The sequence below is a fragment of the Calonectris borealis genome, chromosome 10 (assembly GCF_964195595.1).
Source record: "Calonectris borealis chromosome 10, bCalBor7.hap1.2, whole genome shotgun sequence".
NCBI lineage: Eukaryota > Metazoa > Chordata > Aves > Procellariiformes > Procellariidae > Calonectris > Calonectris borealis.
Genome location: NC_134321.1, coordinates 14,627,906 through 14,651,716, shown reverse-complemented (window position 1 = coordinate 14,651,716; position 23,811 = coordinate 14,627,906). Strand labels below are relative to the sequence as shown.

At 34.4% G+C, this 23,811-nt stretch overlaps 1 protein-coding gene across 2 annotated transcripts in view; it reads left to right on the top strand.

Moving 5' to 3' along the window:
* Window positions 1-23,811, top strand: part of APPL1 (adaptor protein, phosphotyrosine interacting with PH domain and leucine zipper 1) — a 31,757-nt gene that overhangs the window by 1,243 nt on the left and 6,703 nt on the right. The window contains exons 2-19 of one of the 2 annotated variants that reach the window (XM_075159038.1): window positions 3,760-3,858; window positions 4,907-4,966; window positions 6,870-6,941; window positions 7,792-7,879; window positions 9,481-9,522; window positions 10,332-10,390; window positions 10,873-11,019; window positions 12,504-12,586; window positions 12,685-12,843; window positions 14,137-14,325; window positions 14,815-14,857; window positions 16,830-16,886; window positions 18,007-18,098; window positions 18,676-18,858; window positions 21,194-21,243; window positions 21,631-21,805; window positions 21,909-21,945; window positions 23,459-23,605. In XM_075159038.1, coding sequence (XP_075015139.1) covers window positions 3,760-3,858; window positions 4,907-4,966; window positions 6,870-6,941; window positions 7,792-7,879; window positions 9,481-9,522; window positions 10,332-10,390; window positions 10,873-11,019; window positions 12,504-12,586; window positions 12,685-12,843; window positions 14,137-14,325; window positions 14,815-14,857; window positions 16,830-16,886; window positions 18,007-18,098; window positions 18,676-18,858; window positions 21,194-21,243; window positions 21,631-21,805; window positions 21,909-21,945; window positions 23,459-23,605 — 1,782 coding nt within the window. Of the gene's footprint in view, window positions 1-3,734; window positions 3,859-4,906; window positions 4,967-6,869; window positions 6,942-7,791; window positions 7,880-9,480; window positions 9,523-10,331; window positions 10,391-10,872; window positions 11,020-12,503; window positions 12,587-12,684; window positions 12,844-14,136; window positions 14,326-14,814; window positions 14,858-16,829; window positions 16,887-18,006; window positions 18,099-18,675; window positions 18,859-21,193; window positions 21,244-21,630; window positions 21,806-21,908; window positions 21,946-23,458; window positions 23,606-23,811 lie in introns of both variants that reach the window. The other variant, XM_075159040.1, reaches the window with a different exon arrangement.

The following is a 23,811-nucleotide window of genomic DNA, read 5'->3' as shown; positions in this document are numbered from 1 at the left end:
CAAATCTAAATCAAGTGGAGGGACAACTTAGAAAAGGCAACAGAAGATGGCCATGCAGAAAGTGTATCATTGCTTGCCAAAGGACAGTGCCCCATATAGCTCAAATACGAGATGTTAGATGAGATCTAGCTTGTAATATGGTCTCTGCCCAGAGACTAAACCTGATGTACTCTCATGAAGAAGAAAAATTTTTGAAAGTGTTATAATAATAGTAATTTAACAAAATTATCTCCTGAAGAGAGAGAGAATCTGTTCGCAGTATATGGAAGTCAGAACTATTCATACTTATAGGAAATGTCAAATGTGAGATAAACTTAGGATCCCTAAAAAGTGGGATGTAGTGGGGTTTTTTTCCAAGCACTTAAGACTGGAATGTCATTTGGGAAGCACATGCAAAAAAGTTACGTGTTGGAACATAATGATAAATTCTAGAATCTTTCATTTGAGGTTATTTGTGATACAGACTAGCAAAGCCTATCTCAGCCAAATGAGTTTGATGTGCTTAAACTATTAGATTTGCCAATATCTTCTATTTTAGGTACAAAATTTTACATCTTTCAGTCAACCTAATATTTCAGGTGAATTCTGGTTAACCATCTCTTAGAAGAACATAACTAGGACTCTGTAGTCTTCTATTACATTAGTTCATTTCTGTTATTTTGAAATCAGTGCAATGAAAATGGCAAAAAATGTTGCTTGAAGAAAGAAGAAACCTTGCTTTCTTTAGGAGTTGCCATAACTTTCTGATTGATGTGTTCATGCTGTAATACTGAAAAAGATCATCAACCTAGGTCATTGTTTAGTGCTGAACTATGGACTGGAGTTTTGCACATTTAGACATGTTTCAGACACTAACTTTAGCTATATAAACATCATATCAAACTTATTCTGCATCTGAGGGAAGGAAAAGCTTTTTTAAAATGGCAAAACCCATTCATTTCCTCTTGTCGCAGGCTAAAAATCTAACCCCTATGTTTTTAGACATAAACCAAATGCCAAGTTTATATTGTCTTTTGCTGTGCAAAGCAGTGCAATTTAAATATTAACTTAGGACATATATTACACACATACTCAGTGTTTATATATATATTTAGGGAGAGTTTCTGGTCAGACTTATTTGCATTCCTGAAGCATTGCACAATAAAAAAGCCAAGAGACTTGATGGGGCAGGCTCTATCTCATGTCACTTACACTACCATACATATGATAACATAGAATGCTTAACAGTTCACTGACTTTTAACTAGGTGGTTTCTTTGTGCAGCTTATCACTGGTAGTTTCTAGTGTACCTGCTCATATATATGGGATGAATGCATCTTAAAGAATATACAAAATGATGCAAGGTTTTACTAGAAACATGAGTAAACAATTCCTCTAATTTTTTGCTAAGCAATAGTCTGCCATAACTTGTTTACAGTTTCAGGTTATTTTCTTTCCATCAATATCATACAATGTCAGTTTGAAGTCTGGACATCAATAACTGATATTTTCACAATAAAACATAGAAATGCTTTTATTCTACAGTGTTCAGTTTTAAAGAGTAAGCATAATCCAGAAACCTTACATTATATTCCTTTAAAATTACAAGTTCAGGTTTATTAATGTTCAGATTTGAAGGTCATGAGTATATAATTCAGTGGTTATGGTACTATGTCATTTTTTCTTTTGCATTCTTTCATTTATGTCTCCTTTAATGGGAGAGTCACAGCTATTAGGATGACACAACATGTTGCCACACCTGGCAAACATTTGAGTTCTTCTCCAACTCTTTCCTCCTCCACCCTCCTTTTCCACTTGTTTTATAAACTAGAACCACCATTAAAGTGATTTATTGTGTTGATGATGCTATTTGATTATATTTTTTTTTTATTTAAGTATCTTGTAGGCATTATATGATATGATCATATTTGTGAGACAACCAGGCATCTAATTCAAGTTAAACAAAAGAATTTAATGTCAAAAGAATGGTCAAATAATATACTGTGTACAGGGTTAATATGTACTCTTTGATTATCATTAAAAGCAGAAAATCAGAAAAGTAGCTGAAAAACACCTCCGTGCTTCAAGGGGAGATGGACTAAAGTCTAAGTCATTTCAAGACAAGTCTTGGACGTAGCAAGAACTCCTAATACTAAACCCTCCAGAATTCATATGCAGTGCGATCCAGTGCTTTTCACTAATCTCATCAGAGAGATTTTCCTGATGTCCAGACTTCTTGTGTCAGTCTTTCATTCTTTTCCCAGGTCCCATAAGTTCCTTCCCTTCCTCTTTGAGGAAACTACAGTTATTTAGCCTAGGGAAGACTATTTTCAGTCTATCTTTAGACATGTTTTTTTCCAGTTTCAAGAGAAAGAGAATTTCCAGTTTCAAGTGTTTAACAAGCATAATTTTTTGGGAAAAAAACAGTTATATATTTACCATTCTTTCCATTTTCTGTCTAGACATTAATTTTAGTGTAAACGTAAAAACAAAGCACAGTCCTCTTGCTAAAACATTACTAGAGTTAAAGGGTTTATTTTGTGGGTCTTGCAAGTGATACTCCTCTTTCTACCAAGCATCCCAACCAATATTTTAGATTAGGAAAATCAAATGTAGCCTGTGCAGAGTTATAGATATATTCTCTGCTCTTCCCCCTTTTTGTCGTGGTGGAAGGAAGCTGTTCAATATCCTGGTGGTGAGGAGTAACATTGCATCCAAGTGCAAAAAGGATGCAAGAACGCTGAGTCAGCATCTCATTTAAGCTTAAGGGCAAATTATGCCTGAGCAGCCTGATTGCCTTCTCATCCAGAGTCAGTCATTTCATCACAGGGAAGAGCAGTGCATGTCATTTACCTTGACTTAAGCAAGGATTCTGACACAGTCTCTGGTAACATCCTTCTGGCCAAAATGGAGAGGAATGGACGGCAACCTGGGTGGAAAAACTGGGTGGATAGTTGGGCTTAAAGAGTAGTGATCAGTGTTTTGAAGTCTAATAGGTGGAGGTGGACAGTGATAAAGAGGTTGATTTTGAGGTGGATACTGTTAAGCACCTTCATCAGTGATGCAGGCAGTGCAATAGGATGCACAGTCATCAAGCTTGTGGGTGACACCAGCTAAGGAACAGACTGACAGACAAGCTGGGGTAAGGACAAAAGGACAGATCTTTTCACTCCTTTTCACCATGGAGTTGTGAGGGGGAGAAACGTGTATCTTAAGAATAAGATGTAGGTTGTACTGTTTTGGTTTGGTTTGGCTTTTAGTTCCTCAGCCTTTTGATCACAGAATTGTCTGTTATTGCACAGGTGAATTATAGGTCCAAGCACAGCCAGCAACTGTCTTCGTGCAGGATGGATAGTATCAGAATGCCACAGCCTTTGTTTTGATCTCACTGCACAAGAAATGTGTATACATGGCGTGCTATTTAATACCAGTCATCTTTACCCTTTTCCTTAGGGATGTACCATAGTGAGTCCAGTAGTTGCCCACAGTTCCAACTTTTTATACACTTATCTATCTCCCTTGGTCCTTTCCTTTCTGAAAAGGTTAATACAAGTGTATTAACCTGGAGAGAGGCTGACAGTAAGAGCGAGGCTGAGCTTGGATATCTTTAAGATTCTCTGACGTGCAACATGTATCATTCCTGCAAACAGTATTGGAGGGTTTATAAACTTCTCAGTAATGAAACCTGAAACAATGCTATTTAACTTTGAAATTCTGTTACAGTTAAATACTACTTTGCTAACTTGACATGCTAGTGTTTTGGCTGTTTCATTTTTACAGACCCGGTCTTTGCTGGGAGTATTTGAAGAAGATGCTGCTGCAATTTCCAATTACATCAATCAGTTATTTCAAGCCATGCACAGAATATATGATGCACAGGTAGTGTTACTGAAATTCTTGAATGCATCATAAAGCTTTTGAACCACATTTCTTGCTTGTCTCTTGCTTTTTTTGAAATTATTCTAAGAAATATTTTTTTTAAACTTCCACATTTTTAAATATGGAAATAATATAAGAATTAAATGGTTGTTTTTCTGTATGTTAGGGAGTGTTAAAGACTAAATTCTTGTGATTTCTTTTGCAACAGAATTTATGACAAGTAAAAAGATTTTCTGGTCTTCTAGTAGTTTTATTGTATTTCCCAAGTGTTTCTAAAATGTTTCCCATCATGATCTTAGTACCAAGTGGGAGATTTTTTTTTATCCACAATATATTCATGTTTCACTCATCATCTATAAGTAACTGCACTTTTATGCTAAAGGCAGAATCTATTTTGTGTGTTTTTCTGAACAATTGAGTTTATGGCTGTATTTTTAATTTGTATATACTTGAACTGTTTGACCTTTTTACTGATTTGTTGCTCTTGCTTTTCATATTTTACTGTTGGTTTTACTTTAATGACTAGTGTGTTTATTGTAGGTTTGCTGCTATGTAGTTTCATTTTACTGCCTTTCTATTTAGCTTTTAATTTCTATACTTCTCCTTCAAGATGAAGTTGTTCCATACCATGAATCTGCTAATTAGGTCCTGTCTGTGTACAAGTACAAAGCAGTTTGTAACCAGGTAGTACTGGTGTTCATTGCAATCTTTCCTTACAGGTAACAAATTCCTAATACTCAGTAACTAGGGCAGCTAATTTGAAATAATTAAATGCAAATATGCACTGTGTAACATGAAAAATACAGAAATCAGTGCACATAGTACAGGCTGTGAACTTGGTATTTGTAAACAGTGATTATCTGTAACTCTCAATAATGTTGGAGAAATGGAAAGGCAGGATGCTTAGGTTTTCTGAAAATCTGTAGTCAAATTTTAAATTCCATGTCTGTAATAGTTTCCTCTTCAAATATGTGATTTTTTTAGTATTAATTTAAATCAAAAAGTAACAAACTGGGGGTTTTGTTGATTTTTTTTTTTTTTAAATCAGAATGAATTAAGTGCAGCGACTCATCTGACTTCAAAGCTTCTGAAGGAATATGAGAAACAGGTACTGTGTAAATCATTGTTGTCTTTGTGTGGTTAGGACTATGTATTTTTGTAGTCTTTCATCTCCCAGAGCACAATGTAGAATGTATTTAGGTTTGGTCCAGACAAAATGAACTGCTGTAGTTGGTGGCTCGAATCTTTGCCAAAAGAATCTACTGTCTTCATATTAGTTCTTCCAACTAAAACAGAATGAAGTTCCTCTTACCATAATGAATATTAGTAAGTTCTGGAATATTTTACTTTTGGATCAGTGTTTTGAAGGTTGCTTAGGGTGGTGGTGGGGTTTTGGTTTTGTTTTATAAACCTGTTTACTGTTAAGTGCTTCAATTTTACTAGTAACAAAGAGAAGAAATTGCATAGCAGTCTCCATTTAACAACCATAATTCACTCTTATTGTGAGAATAATTCCATCTCTGAAAGCGTGGATTGTGGAATCCATAACTTTCTCCGCTGGTAGCCTGTACTATGAAGGGTTTCCTATTTGTAGCTATGCTGCTGGGACCCCTTTTCTGAGATGCGTGTTAAAAACAACAAGTCACTCCTTTTAAGGAGGCTGGCGCTCCCTATCCTCATTCACCACCTAATGAGATGAACTGGAAAAAGTACTATTTATGAATTATTTTGGTTTGGTGACTCTTTCTAGAGGAGTGAGATGACACTTTATTTTTCCTTCACTAATTGTTACTAACCAATAGGTGTAATGCAGATAGGATCAAAACCACAATGATGCTGATCCAAAAGAGGAGTGAGTATTCATACCTACAGTAGTCCCATTAGGAAGAGATGGAGAAACAGAGATTTAGAGTGTCTTTTTCAAAAAAAAAAAAGTCTTGCATTCCTAATGACAGGCTGGAAATGCTGCTTAAGATGTCTGTGCACAGTCCGAATTGTAGCAGGAATTAAATTATTTCTGCTTTTTTTTTTTTTTTAAAGTAGCTGCAGTACTGTCATTTGAATTGTTTTAACATTGTTGATACAATACCAAATTGACTTTAATGACACAGCTATTTAATGAATTGCACTGTTTCTGCCGTTTTCTAGCAGAAACATAGTTTTTGCAAAATCAAAATGAAAAGAACTAGCTTCAGATTAGAAGAACCAATTAGGGCATTATATTCTTATTCGTTAGCAGTTACAGATATCAAAATATACACCAAATATCCTTATTTCAGTTACAGTTTGTTACCTTCATTGAGAAGAAGGAGGGGGAACCTAACAAGCTGGAAGGAGGTGCTCAAAATTTTTAATAAAGAAGTTGGGGTTTTGTATATTTCCAAGTGTTTTATATACAGCTGCTGTGAATTAAAAGAATTAAATTAGCATTGGACCTTTTAACTTATTTTTCTGATTTGTCTCCTTTGGACTGCTTTTTTCCCAGTCAGAAGATTAGCTTAAAAATACACAAATAATGTTTTAACTGGATTATTTCTTTTTTCAGTTGTGACCATGCCTCCATCAAGGCATTATAGAATAAACTCTTTATTTAAAAGATGATTTAAAAATTTCACATAATCACATAACTTAAGAGCTGGAAGTTTAAGATGCACACCAAATATTGCTTAATTTCTGATAATTTTAAAACAATTTGCAAAGCTGGATAAAAATCTTCGTAGATGTCAAGATGTCAAATAATCTTTCATGATTTTTTTAATAAAATCTATTAATTAGATTAATTAATCTATTTTAAAAATTCATTTTTTTTAATAATGAGAATTGTTTATTACTTTTTCCCCCCTCCAAAATATTCCTTCTTCACAGGACAATAAAGAAGTGCTTCAGTGTATCTTAACTGTGTAATATTTTAAAATAATGGAATGCCCAATGCATTCATAGACATGATTAATACAGTTGTGTGAACAGCAGAAGACACTGCAAACAACATGCCTCCTTTTATTTTCTTTTAGCGTTTTCCACTAGGGGGAGATGATGAAGTTATGACTTCCACTTTACAGCAATTTGCAAAAGTGATAGATGAGGCAAGTACTTGTATTTGTTTCACTTACTTTGCTAATGTTGTCATGTATAGACTTTAACTTGCTTAATATTCCAGCCTTTTTTAAGATAGGAGGTACAGAAATGGCTTTCATTTGTCAATAAGTTAACACTTAATTGTATATTGCAGCATATATTTAAAGTTATATAACCTGAAGATAAAGAATCAATTCAGCAAAATGAGGACATGTTGTTGAGAAAGAATGTAGTTTAACTTACTGCAGATACAGCCAAAAAACATTACAGAATGGCAGTTAGAAACTGTTTTTCATGAGGGTATTTGTATCGCCTGATTTCAGATACCTGACTGACAAAAGAACCTCCTACTGTCTGTATTAGAGACTCTTCTGAAAGATAACTTAGCACCATTAAGATCTGAATCAGGATTTTTTCTGTGATCCCTCTCCTCACTTTTAACACTACTTAAACAGCATTTTGGGAGGAGGAACACATTTGTTCTACCTCTGTAACCTGCAGAAGATGGGTTGTGATATAGCTGGAGGGAAACTGGAGAAATAAATTGCTTAGTCATCAGAATGTATGAGGCCATCTTCTGACATGATCCAGTAACTTGGAATAAAGTTGGAAAAGTAGGGGCAAACACTAAACTCTAAAGGTCTTCTATAAAAAGCTAGTGATGAGATCAGGAACCTAGAAAGGAATAGCTGCAAAAATTCGAATGTGCGAAATTATGTTTGAGTTGTACATGTCATCTTTTGTATGTGTCAACCTATTATTTTATTTTATTTTATTTTATTTTGTTTTATTTTATTCTATTTTATTTTATCTCACACTGTTTTCCTAAAATTTCCCTCTTTCTCTTGTCTTTTATAGCTCAGCTCTTGCCACGCAGTACTTTCAACTCAACTTGCGGATGCAATGATGTTTCCTATTACCCAGTTTAAAGAAAGGGATCTAAAAGGTAGAGTGCTCGAACAAATACTGTTTTTATCAGCAGGAGCAATAACAAAAATGTAGCATTTAATTTCCATAGTTCTTGTTTCACTAAATAGAATATGCCACTTACTTTTCAGCTCTCAAAAGTATGCACCTCCCAATTTTTTAAAAAATGTAAGTTATTTCTGGTCATGACAGTATTACAGTTGAAGAACTTAACACTATTACTGTTTCAACAAAAATATTACTTATATTATGGAAGCACTTACCTTCTATTCAAGATTAAAATTTTGCAGTTACTGTAAACATTAGGAAAGAATAATTTTCAGATAATTTGCATCTTCAGGAAATATTTGTATATATTATAATACCATGACATCAGTATAATGGCTGGATTAAAGGCAAAGTGCCAAAGTTGTAGTATTTATTATATTATTAAGATTTACTAAGGTGGTTCTTCAACCCTGCTGGTAATATAGGTGGCTTTTTATGTGCAGGCATAAGATGCTTCCAACTTCTTATTTTTGTAACAGTTGTATCTTATTCTGCCTGGTCTAAAACAATATATAATGTGTCCGATTATGATAGATTTTACTTGAGATGCTAAAGTGAATAGACTGGTGTGGCAAATGGACTTAAAATATAAATTGTAAGAGCTAAAACTAAAATAACTTAAATCCCTAATGTGAACATCCTAGAGTGGGTATACCTAACATATGAACGTTTTAAGTCTAAACTGAAATAAAAATTACAACTCTTCCGTAAGTTTTCTAGCTCTTTATGAATCTTGGAAAATACTTCTTTGGCAATAGTTTCTTGCAAAATTATGGATTAAATAGATTATACTTTTTGAGCAAGGGAACATGAGTATCTCAAGGCTAATATTACTCCTCAGAACCTGGAAAAATCTCCTGTTAATATTTACTGAAGAAGCATCCCTGAGGCAATAATCGCAAATTAAATTTTCCCACTGGAAGTTTTTAACCACCAACTGATGTAGTATTTAATGATACCATACTTCTTTACGGGCTTCGTAGGCACTTTATGTAAAGCTTTTCCATGCTTTTTTATCTTTGCTTTACCATAAAGTTGAACATAGCTCTCTGCTTGTTTATGTCGTAATATGACACAAAACCACAATCAAGATCAGAACAAGCGCTAAGTATTGTACTGTTTTCTGTTTTCTGACACAGCGGGACTAAATAACCATCTAGACCATGACTAATTTTAGGTAGGAGGAATCACAATGTCTTTGGGGCTTTCCTTTGATCCAGTGATACTTCCCCATCTCTGGTACTTCCACTTCCCCAACTCAGACCAGAACTCTGACCAGAACTATAGGTGATGCATTTGTATTGACGATCTCTTTCAAAGTCTTTTCAAAAGAAGTTCTTCCTTAACTTATTACAATACAGTATCTTTTTTGGTAAAACGGATAGCCACATAAATGATACTCAGGCCCTAAGTAGGAGCAGACTTTCTTGGCCACATAGTGCCTATGCTGGTAATTCAGTATGGTACAAGTATGCTACAACTGTTCAGTAGTGAAACATTGCATGAGAAACTGTAATATATAAATGTTATGTTAATAACAACCTATTTAAATTGTGATATGTTGTTTTGTAGAGATATTAACTCTAAAAGAAGTTTTCCAAATTGCAAGCAATGGTAAGTGTAAAATACTTAATGTTATAGATATTTCAAGACGACAGTGTTATTGTAGATGATTTACTCAGAAAACTAGTGAAGACACTTGCACGGCTTAAAGTGACTAATTAAGGTGTAATTTTTTTCAGTGATATTTAGGCACCCAGCTTTCCTTGGTTCACTTGTAAAATCACTGCTTTGTGTACCGAAGTGTTAAGGCAAATTGACAGTATTAGTCTTTTTTACAATACTTTAAAGGTATATATAGTTATTAAATAATTTAGGATTATGCTACCAAAATTACTAAAAATAGTAAGGTGCTAGCTCACTTCTTAAAGTCAGGACTCGATTAATAAACAATTAATTAGTTTGATAGTTCTCTTCCTTATTGTCAGAAGTTACTTTTTGAACTAGCTCTACTATATCCTTGTAGAGAACATACTCTTTAGGTAAGGATTAAGTACAGATTCTGCTTCTCTTAATGTAAATTGCTTCATTGCTTTCGACACAAGCAAGGTTAGATACAGGTTTTCGTAATGGAAAGTTGTCTCTACTTATAGGAAGTTTCTGTCTTTGAAGAATATTAGATGTTTAGGGAAATTTGTAACAATTTGGCCATGTTTGCATCTGGTTAGAATTTCTCTTCAACCCAAGTATTTGTGTCAGTGAAGTAATTATAAACAAGCAAGAACAATTCTTAAAGGTTTTAGTATGACAGAACTTTGCATTCAGCTGGCTGTGCAACACACAGTGATATAAAATGTTTTCTGCTCTGTTTCATAAGTCATTAATTTATCAAAATGATCATAAATTCTCTCTTGATTGCTTAGACCATGATGCTGCCATTACCAGATACAGTCGGTTGTCAAAAAGAAGGGAAAATGAAAAGGTTCGTAAAACAAAATACTTAAAATAAAGATTTTTAGAGAAGAAATAATTTTCATTTAATATATATATTTATCATGGAAGACAGTGTATGGCAGATTCAACCTGAAGGTTGATAGTTTATGTTTTAGCAGTCTAGACAGTTTGCTTCAGTATAGAAAAGCAGGTTTCCCCAATACATGCCTGTCTTGTAACACTGAAAATGCTCTAAGATGAAGGTTGTGATACTATATTCAATTTATTTTTGTAAAGAAATAACCACATTTTTCAGGGAGAAAAGAATGCTGTATTTGTTTTTCATGTATCTCTCATGTATAAGTTAGAGAAGCGGAATTGTAGGGTAAAATATGCGATTGCTGATGATAGAGGGTAGAACATTACCGTGTTGTTTTTTCCATGCTGGCTATAAAGCTGTTCAGAAGCATGTGATGAGTACCAAGTCTCAAACATTCCTTTTTCCCCCTCCCCCTATCTGTGTCTCTTTAGATCAAGGCTGAAGTTACAGAAGATGTATATACTTCCAGGAAAAAACAGCATCAGACTATGATGCATTATTTCTGTGCATTAAATACTCTTCAGTACAAAAAGAAAATTGCTATGCTAGAACCTTTGCTAGGATACATGCAAGCTCAGGTAATTTCAGATTCTGAAAGCTGTAAGTCTGAAAGAAGATGTAAAAGTACTTCTTGAAGGTTGATGTACTGAAATCCATTGCCAGACCTCTTTTGCAATCAAAGGAAACAAATGGAGAAAAAGACATATCCCATCCTCATCCCTGTAGCTGTCATAGCTGCTGCCATGAACACTGTTATTAGCTAGCATTTCCCACTCAGTATATGAATCTTATCATGACATGCCCTCACTCCCATTGGAGAATCTTTTAGGAAAGTCTCGGTGACAAATATGAAGGTCTAATTCTACCCCAAAACCCAGATGGCTAAATTTAATGCACTGCCTAAATTTTCATTGCTGGATACTTTTTTCCACTGGATCACTACTGGGAATAGCTGATTAAAACTTTCATGCATGCAAGTCCGCGTGGAAGCGTACCTTCTTAGAAAGTAATGTGGGGACTGTTAAACTCTTTCCTGTGGCAGCTATTCTGAAATGAGATAATCATCAAAGTCACATCACTGCTGTTTTCAATCGAGGGTGTGGAAAAACTGGAATGCTAAAAATCATTCTGGCTTGGTTTTGTTTAATATAAATGAGGTCATGATTGTTTATTTGAGGATGAGTGCAATAGAAAATACAACTATGAAAAAGTTCTTTGGAGAGACTTAATTTGTATTTTCAGAAGTATGTCATTAGTATGTTGATTTTAAAAAGAAAAAAAGCCAAACTTTCCAGCATCTGGCACTGCCAAGTGTCCCAAGTAGAAATTACCTTCTACATACTGTCTGAAGGCTTTCCAAGACCAAGAAGAACTCTTGCTTCTTTTTGAAACTTCGCAGTTTGTATTTAAGAACTAAGCTCTAAATGTTTTCTGTAACAAAGTAGATGGTGCAACCTGTTGTTCAGGTGCAGGTTTTTGCTGAATCTAAGGATGGGAAGGGCGGGGCCACGCCCCATGGCTTCCTGTTCTGAGATTTCGTATGGCTAAACTCAATTTAGATGTGGCAGTTTTTCTGGACCAATATGGAGTACACTGTTTTTAAGATATATATTGTCAGTTCCCCTTGCCAGGGCCCACAGTTAGAGGATGGCCCGGGACAAGTCCTCACAGGTTTCCCCTCCTATACCCCCCAAATAACCCCTCCCATAACACAACATAGCAGACTGGGGGGCTTGAAAAATTATAGAGAGACCTGGGGATCACTAAAAGATCAAACCTGGTTTCTTTGCCAGGGCAGTTTTTGCATATTTCTGTATTTCCTCCAGGTGACTCTGCACTTCCTCTTGACACAATTAAATCCCACTGCAATGTCAGCATCAACCTTCACTTGCAGACAAAAACATGCATTCTGCTCCTTTTATTGAGAGGCTTTGGTGCGAATGAGGGATGAAGAGAGATTTCTCTGAGAAACTTAACCTCCTATGGTTTCATCTGTTAATTGTTAATGTAGTTTTATTAATTACTAAATTCTCCCTTTTCCTCCTCTTTTATTTTTTTAAAGATAAGTTTTTTTAAAATGGGTTCAGAGAATCTTACTGAGCAATTGGAAGAATTTTTGACCAATATTGGCACAAGTGTACAGAAGTAAGTTGTTTTTGTTGAATTTTGAACTATTATCAAGACAATTATTTTTTCTACTTATTAATAAACTATCTTTGTTAATAACACATTATTTACCTTAGCGTTCGCAGGGAAATGGAGTGCGAAGTAGAAAACATGCAACAAACTATAGAGGACTTGGAAGTAGCTAGTGATCCACTGTATTTGCCTGATCCTGATCCTACGAAATTTCCTGTTCATAGAAATCTAACACGGAAGGCTGGCTATCTCAATGCAAGAAAGTAAGACTAGCTTGTTACTTAAAAATTCCAGAATATTTAATTTTGGGAAAGGAAAGCTGAAGTATGCAATATTTTTTTGAAGTTAGCTATGCTGATTTTACATACTTAGTTGAGTAAGTCACATAGGAGCTATTCTGTTTCTTTCTTTGGACTCCTTCACTTAAATAGTATTAATTTCATTGTTACACTGACATAGTGTCATTTAGGTGCAAAACATAGTTATCCTGATTTTAGTCTAATTTTGCCTGAATTTTCGCATCAAAAAAAAAGTTTATGAGAGTGTAATGTCACTGGATTGTAATTGGAAAACAACAAGATTGCAGCTATCAGGATTGTTCTGTAAGTATCTGTTAAAGCTTTGGGATTCAAATTACTAATAAAATATGACCAGCTTGAGATATACAAAGCAAAACATTCTCTGTTAACCGAAATACACTTTGAACAGCCTTCTCAATTTCATGAGGTAGTCTTTTGTCCACTAGAGGGAGTTGTTACTCTATTTTATTAAGGTCTAGCAGCTGATTTTATAGCTATTAAAAATAAGTCGTAACACTCAGATTTTTTCTGTAATTTATATAATAAGCTCCAAGGAATTTTTAAAGATTTTACAACAACAGTTAAAGTAACACACTCACTGAATGAGGCATGAATTTCTGTAGTAGAACACAGTTGCAGCAATTAATATTGAAGAGAGTATCTGAACAAAAAGGGAGGCTAAACTGCAAGTATTATTGATTTTTGGGTTTAGATTGTTCCTCTTCTGTTATTCTGGGAAAAAAGAAAAAAACCCAAAACCCAAAAAACCAACACGCTCTAAGCAAAATTTTGTTGAAATCTTGTTGAATGGTACAAAATACTTGGAAAATTGTAGTATCTTATGTGACTAAGCTAATTCTTAACACAAAGTTTTTCAAAACTTAGTCTTAACAATATAAGTGCAGAGTCCAGAGGTCTTATCAATTATATTGATAATGCGTATTATTTGAATATGCATATTGTGTAAAACAATACCATAAAAGCTGATCATCGAAACTGAAGTATTTACGCCTTTTTATTCTAAATTGTTACACATAATTTAAGAAAGCAATTATTATTATTTTATGTATGCTTTGCCCAACAATAGGTTTAGCATGAAAAAAACAACAGAAGGAAAGAGACTAGTTTAGCTGTAAAACTAACCTAAAACATTAAACAAGGAAAAAAGTTTTCTTAAGTGTCGAGATGGTTTATTCCAAGTGATTTTCAGCTCAGCTGAACTCCTAATTTAACCAAGAACCTCTTTTTATCTTTTAGTAAGACAGGGCTGGTATCTTCCAGTTGGGAGAGACAGTTTTACTTCACTCAAGGTGGAAATCTGATGAGTCAGGCAAGAGGTGATGTAGCTGGGGGACTTGTCATGGATATAGACAATTGTTCTGTAATGGCTGTGGACTGTGAAGACAGACGGTACTGTTTTCAGATAACGTCTTTTGACGGCAAAAAGTAAGTATTCTTATATTACTGTTATGTGTAAGTAATACTGGACTCACTAATTAAGAAAAGAAAGATGGTCTACCTTTGGCCAGATTATAGCTTGATAGATTTTAGGGGTATTTAGAAGCAAAATCTGGGATGTCTTTTAAACTTTGTAATGTCTGGGGTTTTGTTTATAAGCTCTGTAATGTAGCTGAGTGGTATTTCAGAATAAAATTACCATAATCAGTTTACAATCGTGTATTATTGCATTTTGTGAGTGCTTAAATATTACATGGCCACAATTAGAATTTTGTTCCTTTTCTATTTTCAGTTGAAATGAAAACATAGATTCCCCCCCTCAATTAAATGTTGACTGTACTCAGCACATACACGGAATCTTCAGCCTTTCTTAATTCATTGTGCAGTGTATAAACATGAAAATGGAGTTTCCTGTCTGAATGTATTTGTGAGGCGTTTTAAATAGACACAATAATCTTTTCCATTCTCCTCTTCCAGGTCTTCAATCTTACAGGCAGAGAGTAAAAAAGATTATGAAGAGGTAAGCTTATAGGAGGTTCGCATGAAGTCCAATGATTTTCTGTTGCGCAGAAGGAATACATTCGTAACAATAGTTGGAATGCTCATTTTATGTTCTTTAGGTGGTAAGCAGTGAACTTTTAACTCATTCAATCCATAACGACAGGTTTCAGGAAGTCTGACAAAATATTACTGTGTTTAAATCCTAGAGAAAAAAATGCAGTTCTGATTGCCACCAAGTCCTTTTCAGTATTATGGAAGAAAGAAAGGTGGGGCAGGGGGGAAAAAACCCACAGCAAAATAGCTAGCAGTAATGGAATCTTGACAAATGCTGCTTCTCCTTCTGCCTGTTCATGCTTTCCTAACCTTCTTTCTTCCTACCTGCGCGTCAGGAATGGAAAATAAAGGAAGTCTTAGTTTAGGACACAGATAATGATACAGGCATTATCTGAGAAATGAGGAAAAACTGTTTTTCTGCCCTTAATTCATGATCGGAAACATGTTTATACTTCATGAACAAGTTGAATCAAGAAATGTGAAATAATTTGCTTTTGGACTGCTTTCAAAGCTGCTTGTGATTGTTGATTCCAAATGGCTGCTGAGTCTGGTGATGGACATTTACTTACCTGTGCAGTGGATGAATACCAGCTGAGAAATGTCAGTATTCAAATACTAGGTCAGCAAACTTATATGTTGTAGCAAATATTGATGGGGAAAAGGAAATGGGAAAAAACCCAACCAGCAGGGATATCTTTTCCCTACTTTTTTTAACTTTCTCTAGAGGTGAAACTAAAAAGTTTCTCTGCATTTTTTGCAAATAATAGCCTAATATTATAGCCTTGTATTGGTCTAACAAAGAAGGTTCTAGTTATTAGAATTTATGTTTTATTTGGACAGCTTTTTACAGCTTTCCGAAGGCTTGCACAGATGGGCCAAACTGATAGATTCATTGCATTCATAGTCTATGAATACAGTCAGATTTGTCCAGAAACAAAGGAACAGATTTGTAAGTGTTATAAAGTATTTGTTAATTAAAAAGGTATGTCAATTTGCATTATTATTCAATATAGACTTTTCAATAAGGGACGGGATGGAAAAGAAAATCTTTTAAAAGCACTGTTGATTTAAAATATGTTTGGGCAAGCAGCTGGATAAGGAAATATAAAAAATATGGTACTTTCAGCCTGCATTCGAATTCCTCTGCACTCTTCAATGTTAAATTGATACAAAATGACCTTTTATGCTATTTCTAAGGTTTTTAGCTGGGCTGTGTCAGGTTGGCTCTGGTTCATTTGCTCTGTTGAGGTTGTCTAATAGCGTAACTCTGAAACATTTGCCCTCAGATGCCTCACTGGAGGAAGGGAATTTATAGTCAGCTTTAGTAGCTCAAATTTGTGATTTTCTGGGCTGCAGCTGCTGTGCTGTCTTTTAGATAGCTCAGGTGACAACCCTAACCACAAGCTGGGGTTCAGTGGAGCAGCACCGGTAGTATGCATATAATCCAGTTAGTTTTCTCCTTCAGAGAAAAGTTGAAAAGCAAGGAGCAGGAGCAGACGGTTTTCCCTAGCACAGGGAGAAAATAGATTCTAGCTTACAGATACAAGAAATGGGCAAATTCCACAAAATGCAGATGGAATCTTTATATTGTCTTGAGGAAACAATGTCATCTGCAGTCACAGAATAACGGAGTACAGAGAATCACGATTTTTTTTTTAATTCCTTAGAGTCGTGATTTAAGCTTGCTTTAGTTTTGATCTTTAGTGTGACTAAAATAGTTTTTTTGAGTAAAATCTGATACTGTAAGGTGCAGTATGCACATAGTAGTGAATTTAATGACAAGCTGGGTGTGCAGAATACTGGTTTGGCTCCCTGAAGTTACAAAGAAAGTGGAAAAAGTGCTGAAACTAGCCAACTCATGTATTTAATCAAGTTTGTTAAAAAAAACTATGAAAAATTAATTTTTTTTCTTTTTTTTTTCTCTCTCTCTTTTTCAGTGGATATGCACCATAAACAACATATCTAAACAGATATATCTAAGTGAAAACCCTGAGGTAACTTTACTAAAATTTATAGTATCAGTAATATGTTAAGATGTAGATATGCGCAAAATTAAAAAGAGATCAACTGGATCTAATTGGATAGCATAGAATTAAGCTCAGTACTTCCTACATGTCTAATTATAAGCTTTTCATGGTATGAAAGCATATAGTCCATTGTCTCCTTCATTTAAATGCTTGTATAGAAGGCATTAAAAATATGTGACTTTTATATTTCTTAAACTTTTTGACATCTTCAGGATCCTGTATTTTAGTTTTAGTGCAGAGCTCAGTTACCTAAAGCACATGTTCTGATGAATATACAGCTGGGGTTCTGTTTAGTCCTGGCATAAACAGGTGCAGCTCCCTTTCATCAGCGAAGGTGTGTGCATTTACACCTCGTTGTTACTGCCTTCTCCTCACTTCCCAATGGCTTTATAGTCATTCTCATTTTCTGAGTCATATGCTCACACAAAATGTTGCTTCTTCATTGTTTTGTCTCCTGTACCTTTCCTCTCCCAAAATCCTCTTTCCTCAAGGACTTTCGCTATTGGCTTTACTGCATGAAGTGAAGCCATCAACATTAAATACTGACACTTCAGAATTAGTGACTTCAATGAAAGATTAAAATGGAATTCTTCGACTGTAAATGGTCCATTATTTGCTGAAATAACATTGTTAATGTAATCCTTACTTGATAGTTGTTCGTGTCTTGGTTTTTCAGAAACATTTAAGTGTTCCCAAATTTCAAGTGCAGACTTTTGAATCTTCCTGTTTTTTAGTTAGTATTTGAGGACTGCATTTCTCAAATGAGATTTTTCTTTTTCTTCCTGGCTACATTTGGTTATTTTTGTCAGACTTATCATTGGGACTTTTCTCTATTGCTGGCTTTTATTAACATTCACAATATTATAAGGCAAGTGCATTCATTTAAATTCTGAAAGTGAACAGCAGGAAATGTGTTGCAAGTTAGAAGAAAATACTACAACTATGCTAATGAAAATTTAGGAGTGCAAGATTCTCACAAGGGGTTGAGTTTATCATTTCTGTCAATTGCATATAAATAAAACTAAAATCGTAAAGCTTATTTTGAGGAAAATGTTTTCAGTTATTTTTTCCCATCTCTGTATTGCAGGAAATTGCTGCACGTGTGAATCAGTCAGCTCTGGAGGCTGTTACTCCATCTCCTTCCTTTCAGCAGAGGCATGAGAGCATGCGGCCAACTGTGTAAGTTAATGAACTATAGGTCATTTGAAGAGCATCTATAAAGAGAATCCTGGATAAAGTTCCAGGAAAAAAAAAAACAAACAACAAAACTTTCAATGTTCAGAACTAAATCTTTGATAGGCTAGAGGAAAATTTCTTGAACTCACCTTTTAGCATTGTTTAGCATTGTTACTGTTATTGTTATTTTTAACATTGTTATTGTTTAGCATGTTACCATTGTTACAATAAGCCAGATTTCCAGCTGACTACTCAGTTTTGTTGGTTGCCTCATATGTCTGGTAATGAGATTTTTCTTAACGTGTCCAACTCCTGGAAGGAGACCTCAGATTGTTCTAACATCAATATATAATCGTATATGAGATATAATACAATCTGATGCAATTGTTAATGCAAGTAGTAACTAGGAATGTAGACTCCATTTTTGTTTACTATACCCTGATCTTCTTCAGGTTTTTATTTTTGTTTTGTTTTACATCCAATATTTTGGAATATTCTATTGGTCTCCCATGTGGTTTAATTTTTTATCAACCAATCTGAAACTAAGATACCTTCATTTTGATTTTTTGTTTTCTTTTAGACAATCTCGTCCTCCTGCAGCTCGTACTAGCAGCACAGGGTCACTGGGATCCGAATCAGCAGCTTTATCGGCACTTTCCTTGGATTCACTTGTTGCCCCTGATACTCCTATACAATTTGACATAATATCTCCGGTTAGTGAAGATCTGCCTGGTCAAGCAAAATCTTCAGGGCAGTCGGGCAGGTAGGAAATGTAGAGAGAAGGAAAAACATTCCTAAAGTTAATGTTATTAATTTAAAAACAAAGAAACAAACAAAAAAACCTTGTTTAGGCTACAGCTCCAAAACACACATTGCTTTTACCCTGACTCGTGTCAAAAAATTTGCAGTGGCCAGCGAAGCAAAACAGTTTTTTAAATTGTTAAATAGACTTGTAAAAAATGGCTTAATTACATGCACTAGATTCAAGGTGTAGTTTTCTATTTAGCAGCATCTTTTCTTGCTTTAACAGCTAATGCTTTTATTTATTGATTTATTTTAATCTTTTGGTTTCACAAAGTATTTTCCTTTCCTATTGCTTGCTCACCCAGCAGCTTGGGTTATTTCCTCTTGGAAACTCAAGAGAAATTTGGTAGCCCTGCCTCCAGGTGATGATGGCATACGATGACACTCTGCTTAACCTGACAGGTGAGTGAAAATGATCTAGGCTTCTAGAGTAATCTCATATACAGACAAGTTAAAATTGTCTAAGAGTTCTTCCCAAATTATAAAAACATTTTCTCCTACTTGGTTTTTTGTAAACTTCCCATTCAAAAATAATAATAAAAGCCTGTAAATCTGCACTGCATTTCTGGAACTATATGTACAGAATTCAGATATTAAGAAATCATATTTGCAGATCCAGCTGCTCTTAACAACAACAACAAAAGCCAAAAACCTGAAAACTAATTTAAGTGACTCTAGTCACAATAATGTGTTGTATCTCCCTGCCCTCTAGAAAAGTATTTGAATTTTTAGTTGCACCTCACAGATACATAAGAGTTAAAATTACATATATTCAATTCTTTTTTCTTTTTTTTTTTTTTTTGACCGATTTCTCTTTGTTGTTGTTTGGTATAGCAGGATAATCAGTTGGCTAACTAGATCCTTAAGAACATATTGACTTAAAATAGACTTGAACTGTATTCCAGGAAGTGGAAAGGTTAATACTGCAGCTAAATTCATGTCATCAGTTATAATTCCGTTCTAGAAAATCATATTTTTCATAGCAGAAATGATAGAGTTGTGCTCAGTATTTTCAATTAACCTTCACTGTCAATAAAGAACTGCAATGTTTGTACAGATAGGCAACCTGCTACTTTAGAAGTATTAATTATTTAAAAAAAAAACTTTCCTTAGTTTCTGATACTGATGACATATATTTAAATTTTATTTTTGCCTTTTGAGAGATCCTGTGAGATTTTGCATTTATTGTTCCAGTCTAATCTTAAATGACAAGAAGTCTGAGCAATAAAAGATGCTAATAGAAAGAATTTCCCTTTAGTGTATTTACACAGGTCAGCATTTAATGGGATGATTCTTGATCGAGTCCATGTTATGTAAACATTGCAGCAATGCAATCTTGACTTCAGAGTTCAATCTAGAACATTTTTATTACTTTAAACTAGACATCTCTTAGTTAAAAGTTTTCACTGATAAAATAAAACTGGCAGTCAGTATGACGTGTAACTGAACAAGAGACATTGACATATTTTTTTTCTCTTAGTTCTGAAATTTGCTTTTAGAACACTAATTATTCAGAGGTGACACCTTCATTACTCCCCTATAAAACCTAATGTGAAGTTTATTGAACCCTTGACAATAGCTTTTCAGCTACCAGTTAGCCAAAGGGAAAGGGTTTTTTCCTTTTTAGAAGTTTTAAATAAAATTTCCCCAGTCCTCATACTCTTTTGCTTTACTGCTTTTGAAAAATGTAGACTTGGAAGCCTAGAGTATTTTCACTTTTCATTGTAACTGATAGCAATTCTGCCTTTGAGAGCCAGAAATAGCCACATTTCTCTTGACCCTCTAGGAGTAAAACCTCAGTGATGTTTTCAGAAAGCTGCATTTGAAACAAAACCAGTGACTTCTCTTCAGTAAGTAATTCAACAACTTGAGACAGTGATGAGAAGTGTGGTGCTCCTGTGGAGTACTGAAAGGACTAGCTTTTGGCTGTACTTCCTGAAGCTGTTCTGTGAAATTTCATCCCCTAAAACTATACCTTTTCAAATATTAACAAGGTTTTGACTTGGGCTTAATTCAAATATAAAAAAATACCATGTGAACAAAACTCTCTATGGCAGCAATAGGATAATGATATCTGGTGTTTTTCTCCATTATTTGAGCCCTCAAATATAGCAATTTATGTCTAACTCCTGATTACATTGCTTGTCCTTATGATTTATCATATGTTATTCTTCCAGATTACAAGTCTGTGAAATCATTACATGTTCTTATTTGATGCAGCATGAGACTACTACATTAGTCATTAGTCGTTCTTGTAATCTGACTCCTGGTTTAATGTTTTCATTTTTTAATAGACGCACAAATCCTTTCGGTGAATCTGGAGGCCTAAAATCTGAAACAGAAGGTAAAACAAAAATTTTATTTCAATGCAAAATAAAAAATAGAATTTGAAATTTATTTTTCTATTTTCATCTATAGCTTCTCTCTTCTAATTTAACACCAGTTTTAGAATGCTTAGTTACATTAGCAATGTATTAAACAAGTTGAGTTAAATCTGGCTACTGTCTGAAAGTCTGTTTTAGAAATAATTCATTGCATCTTTTGTATTCATTAAACCAAATGAAAAGATGTGTGACTTGCTGTTTAGTAATTGTACCTCTAATTCGTAAGTATGAGCGATCTCTTTCAAAGTTATTAGAAGTTTGGAGTTTTCCTGACTGCAATCCATCTTTGGTTTTGAATGGAAAACCCAAAGTGGAGTTCACTTTTTCAGTACTTTTCTTTGTCTTAGATTCCATTCTTCATCAGTTATTTATTGTAAGATTTCTTGGCTCTATGGAGGTGAAGTCTGATGAAAGTGCAGATGTTGTTTATGAAACAATGCGTCAAATACTAGCAGCTCGTGCCATCCACAACATTTTCAGGATGACAGAATCACATTTATTAGTCACTTGTGACTGTTTAAAGTAAGTTTGCTTCCTGACTTCTACTGATGTTTATTTACAGAATGATCTTCTTTCACTTTGGTAAAATTTACTTTCTGGTTTGTTTTTAAAAACAATTTTTTAGGTTAATTGATCCACAGACACAAGTTACAAGACTACGAGTAAGTAACTTTACATTTTAAGATAAATACCCAGCAATGTAATTCTTCTACTTTAAAAATATTATTATTAGATGTTAGCAAAAATCACTGACAGCATGAGATTTCCAGGCAAATTTATGCTGAAATTAGGAGACTAATGCATACATTTAAAAGCAGACAGAAAAACACTAGCAAATCAGGTTTAAGGGGAGTGATTTCAATAGGTCAAATAGGCTTTTGAAACTACCACACCCCCCCCCAATTTGATAGGGTAAAATCTTAGGAAAACAGAATATTATATTTTAACAATGTGTTCGATTATAAACATTTATATTGTTAGCAGAGAGGTAACATTAAGGTTGGAGTCAAATTAATTCTGAAGTCCAAAAGGGTTTGCTTACTATTTGGTATTTTTGGTTTTGTTTTGGGTTTTTGTTTTTTAATGCATAATTGCATTGAGAGTGTTGTAGTTTCTGGGGTTTTTTTCCTAGTTCTTTATTGCACTTAAAAGAAGTAAGTGGAATCCTTCCCAGGATATTGAATAAGCCCAGCTTAATTCTTCAGTAATAGCAGTCTGTCTTTTTCATATTTCAAAACTGTCGTGTCCGGTCCCCCCCTTTTTCTTTATGCACAATATATGGTCTGTCATTTAATTTCTTTGGGTCTTCTTTTAAAAACATTCAGTTTTTCAGGGACTCTGAATTACTTTCATTTCCATACAAAAAAATCCTAAGCATGTGAAAATGTCGTGATATTTCAAGTAGTGCTTTTTTCTTTCTTTACCTTTGTGGCATTAAGTTCAAAACTGCCCCAAAGCTGTAAGCTTTTACAGGTGAGATATATCAACTGAGTGTATGTCCAGTATTCTAAATGTGTATATTTAAGGTTAGGAAAAACTCATCCTATCCGTTTATAACAGTTGTAGTAGTGGCCTTCAGAATTTAAAAACTCACCCTTTGGTAAGTCTTAAAAAGATACATTTGAAATTTCTAAGTCCACCCTCTTTTAGGAATGAGAATGCAAAATAGTTTTATTGTAACAAAATAATGACGATACGTGGTTTGTTCATTTTGTTGTGGTGGTTTTTTGGTTCTTTTTTTTTCTTTTTTTCTTGCTTATAATAATTGAGGAGAGCTGAATTTACTGCAGTAAAGGTTTTGGAGAAGTAGTGCCTTTACCTGGGACCAAATATTGACAGCTTAGTCACAAATGTCATTTGTATGAATGATGTCTCTTTGAAGAGGAAAAGGAGTGTATTCAGATTTAGAAAGATGACTGAATCGCATTGCAAATGTGGTCCCCTTTTCTTACATGGAGTGTGTTTTTAGAAGTTTTCCTGTCTTTTGAATAATTTAATCCTTCCCCTCTAATCTACTGTTCATGTTTCGTAATTACGTTTGGTCAGGTTGTAACTTCTTCTGGTGTGGTTGTGCATTTATGATATTGAAGTAATTAATGTGCAGTGTATTGAAACCTCATATAGAAAATATTTGGAACCAGTTTTAATATCTCCATGTTTGATCCTTTTTGGCAGTTTCCTTTGCCCAATGTAGTCTTGTATGCTACGCACCAGGAGAATAAGCGCCTTTTTGGATTTGTGCTTAGAACTTCAGGAGGGAGAGTTGAGAGCCGCCAAGCTTCCATCTGCTATATATTTGAATCAAATAATGAAGGGGAAAAGGTATTGGTGATGGTTATACTTGTATCAGTTTTGAACCTGACGTGGGTTCCAAGATGTTAGATCCATTGAAGCTGTCTAAGGGATTTCTATGGGAGGGTATTTTGCTTGTGTACTGAAAAACAGTTAAACCTGACAGTCTGAAGGTACCTGCAAGTGCTTTAATGTGCTATCATATCTAATTTGGGAATCTGGCTTAATTTTAAAGG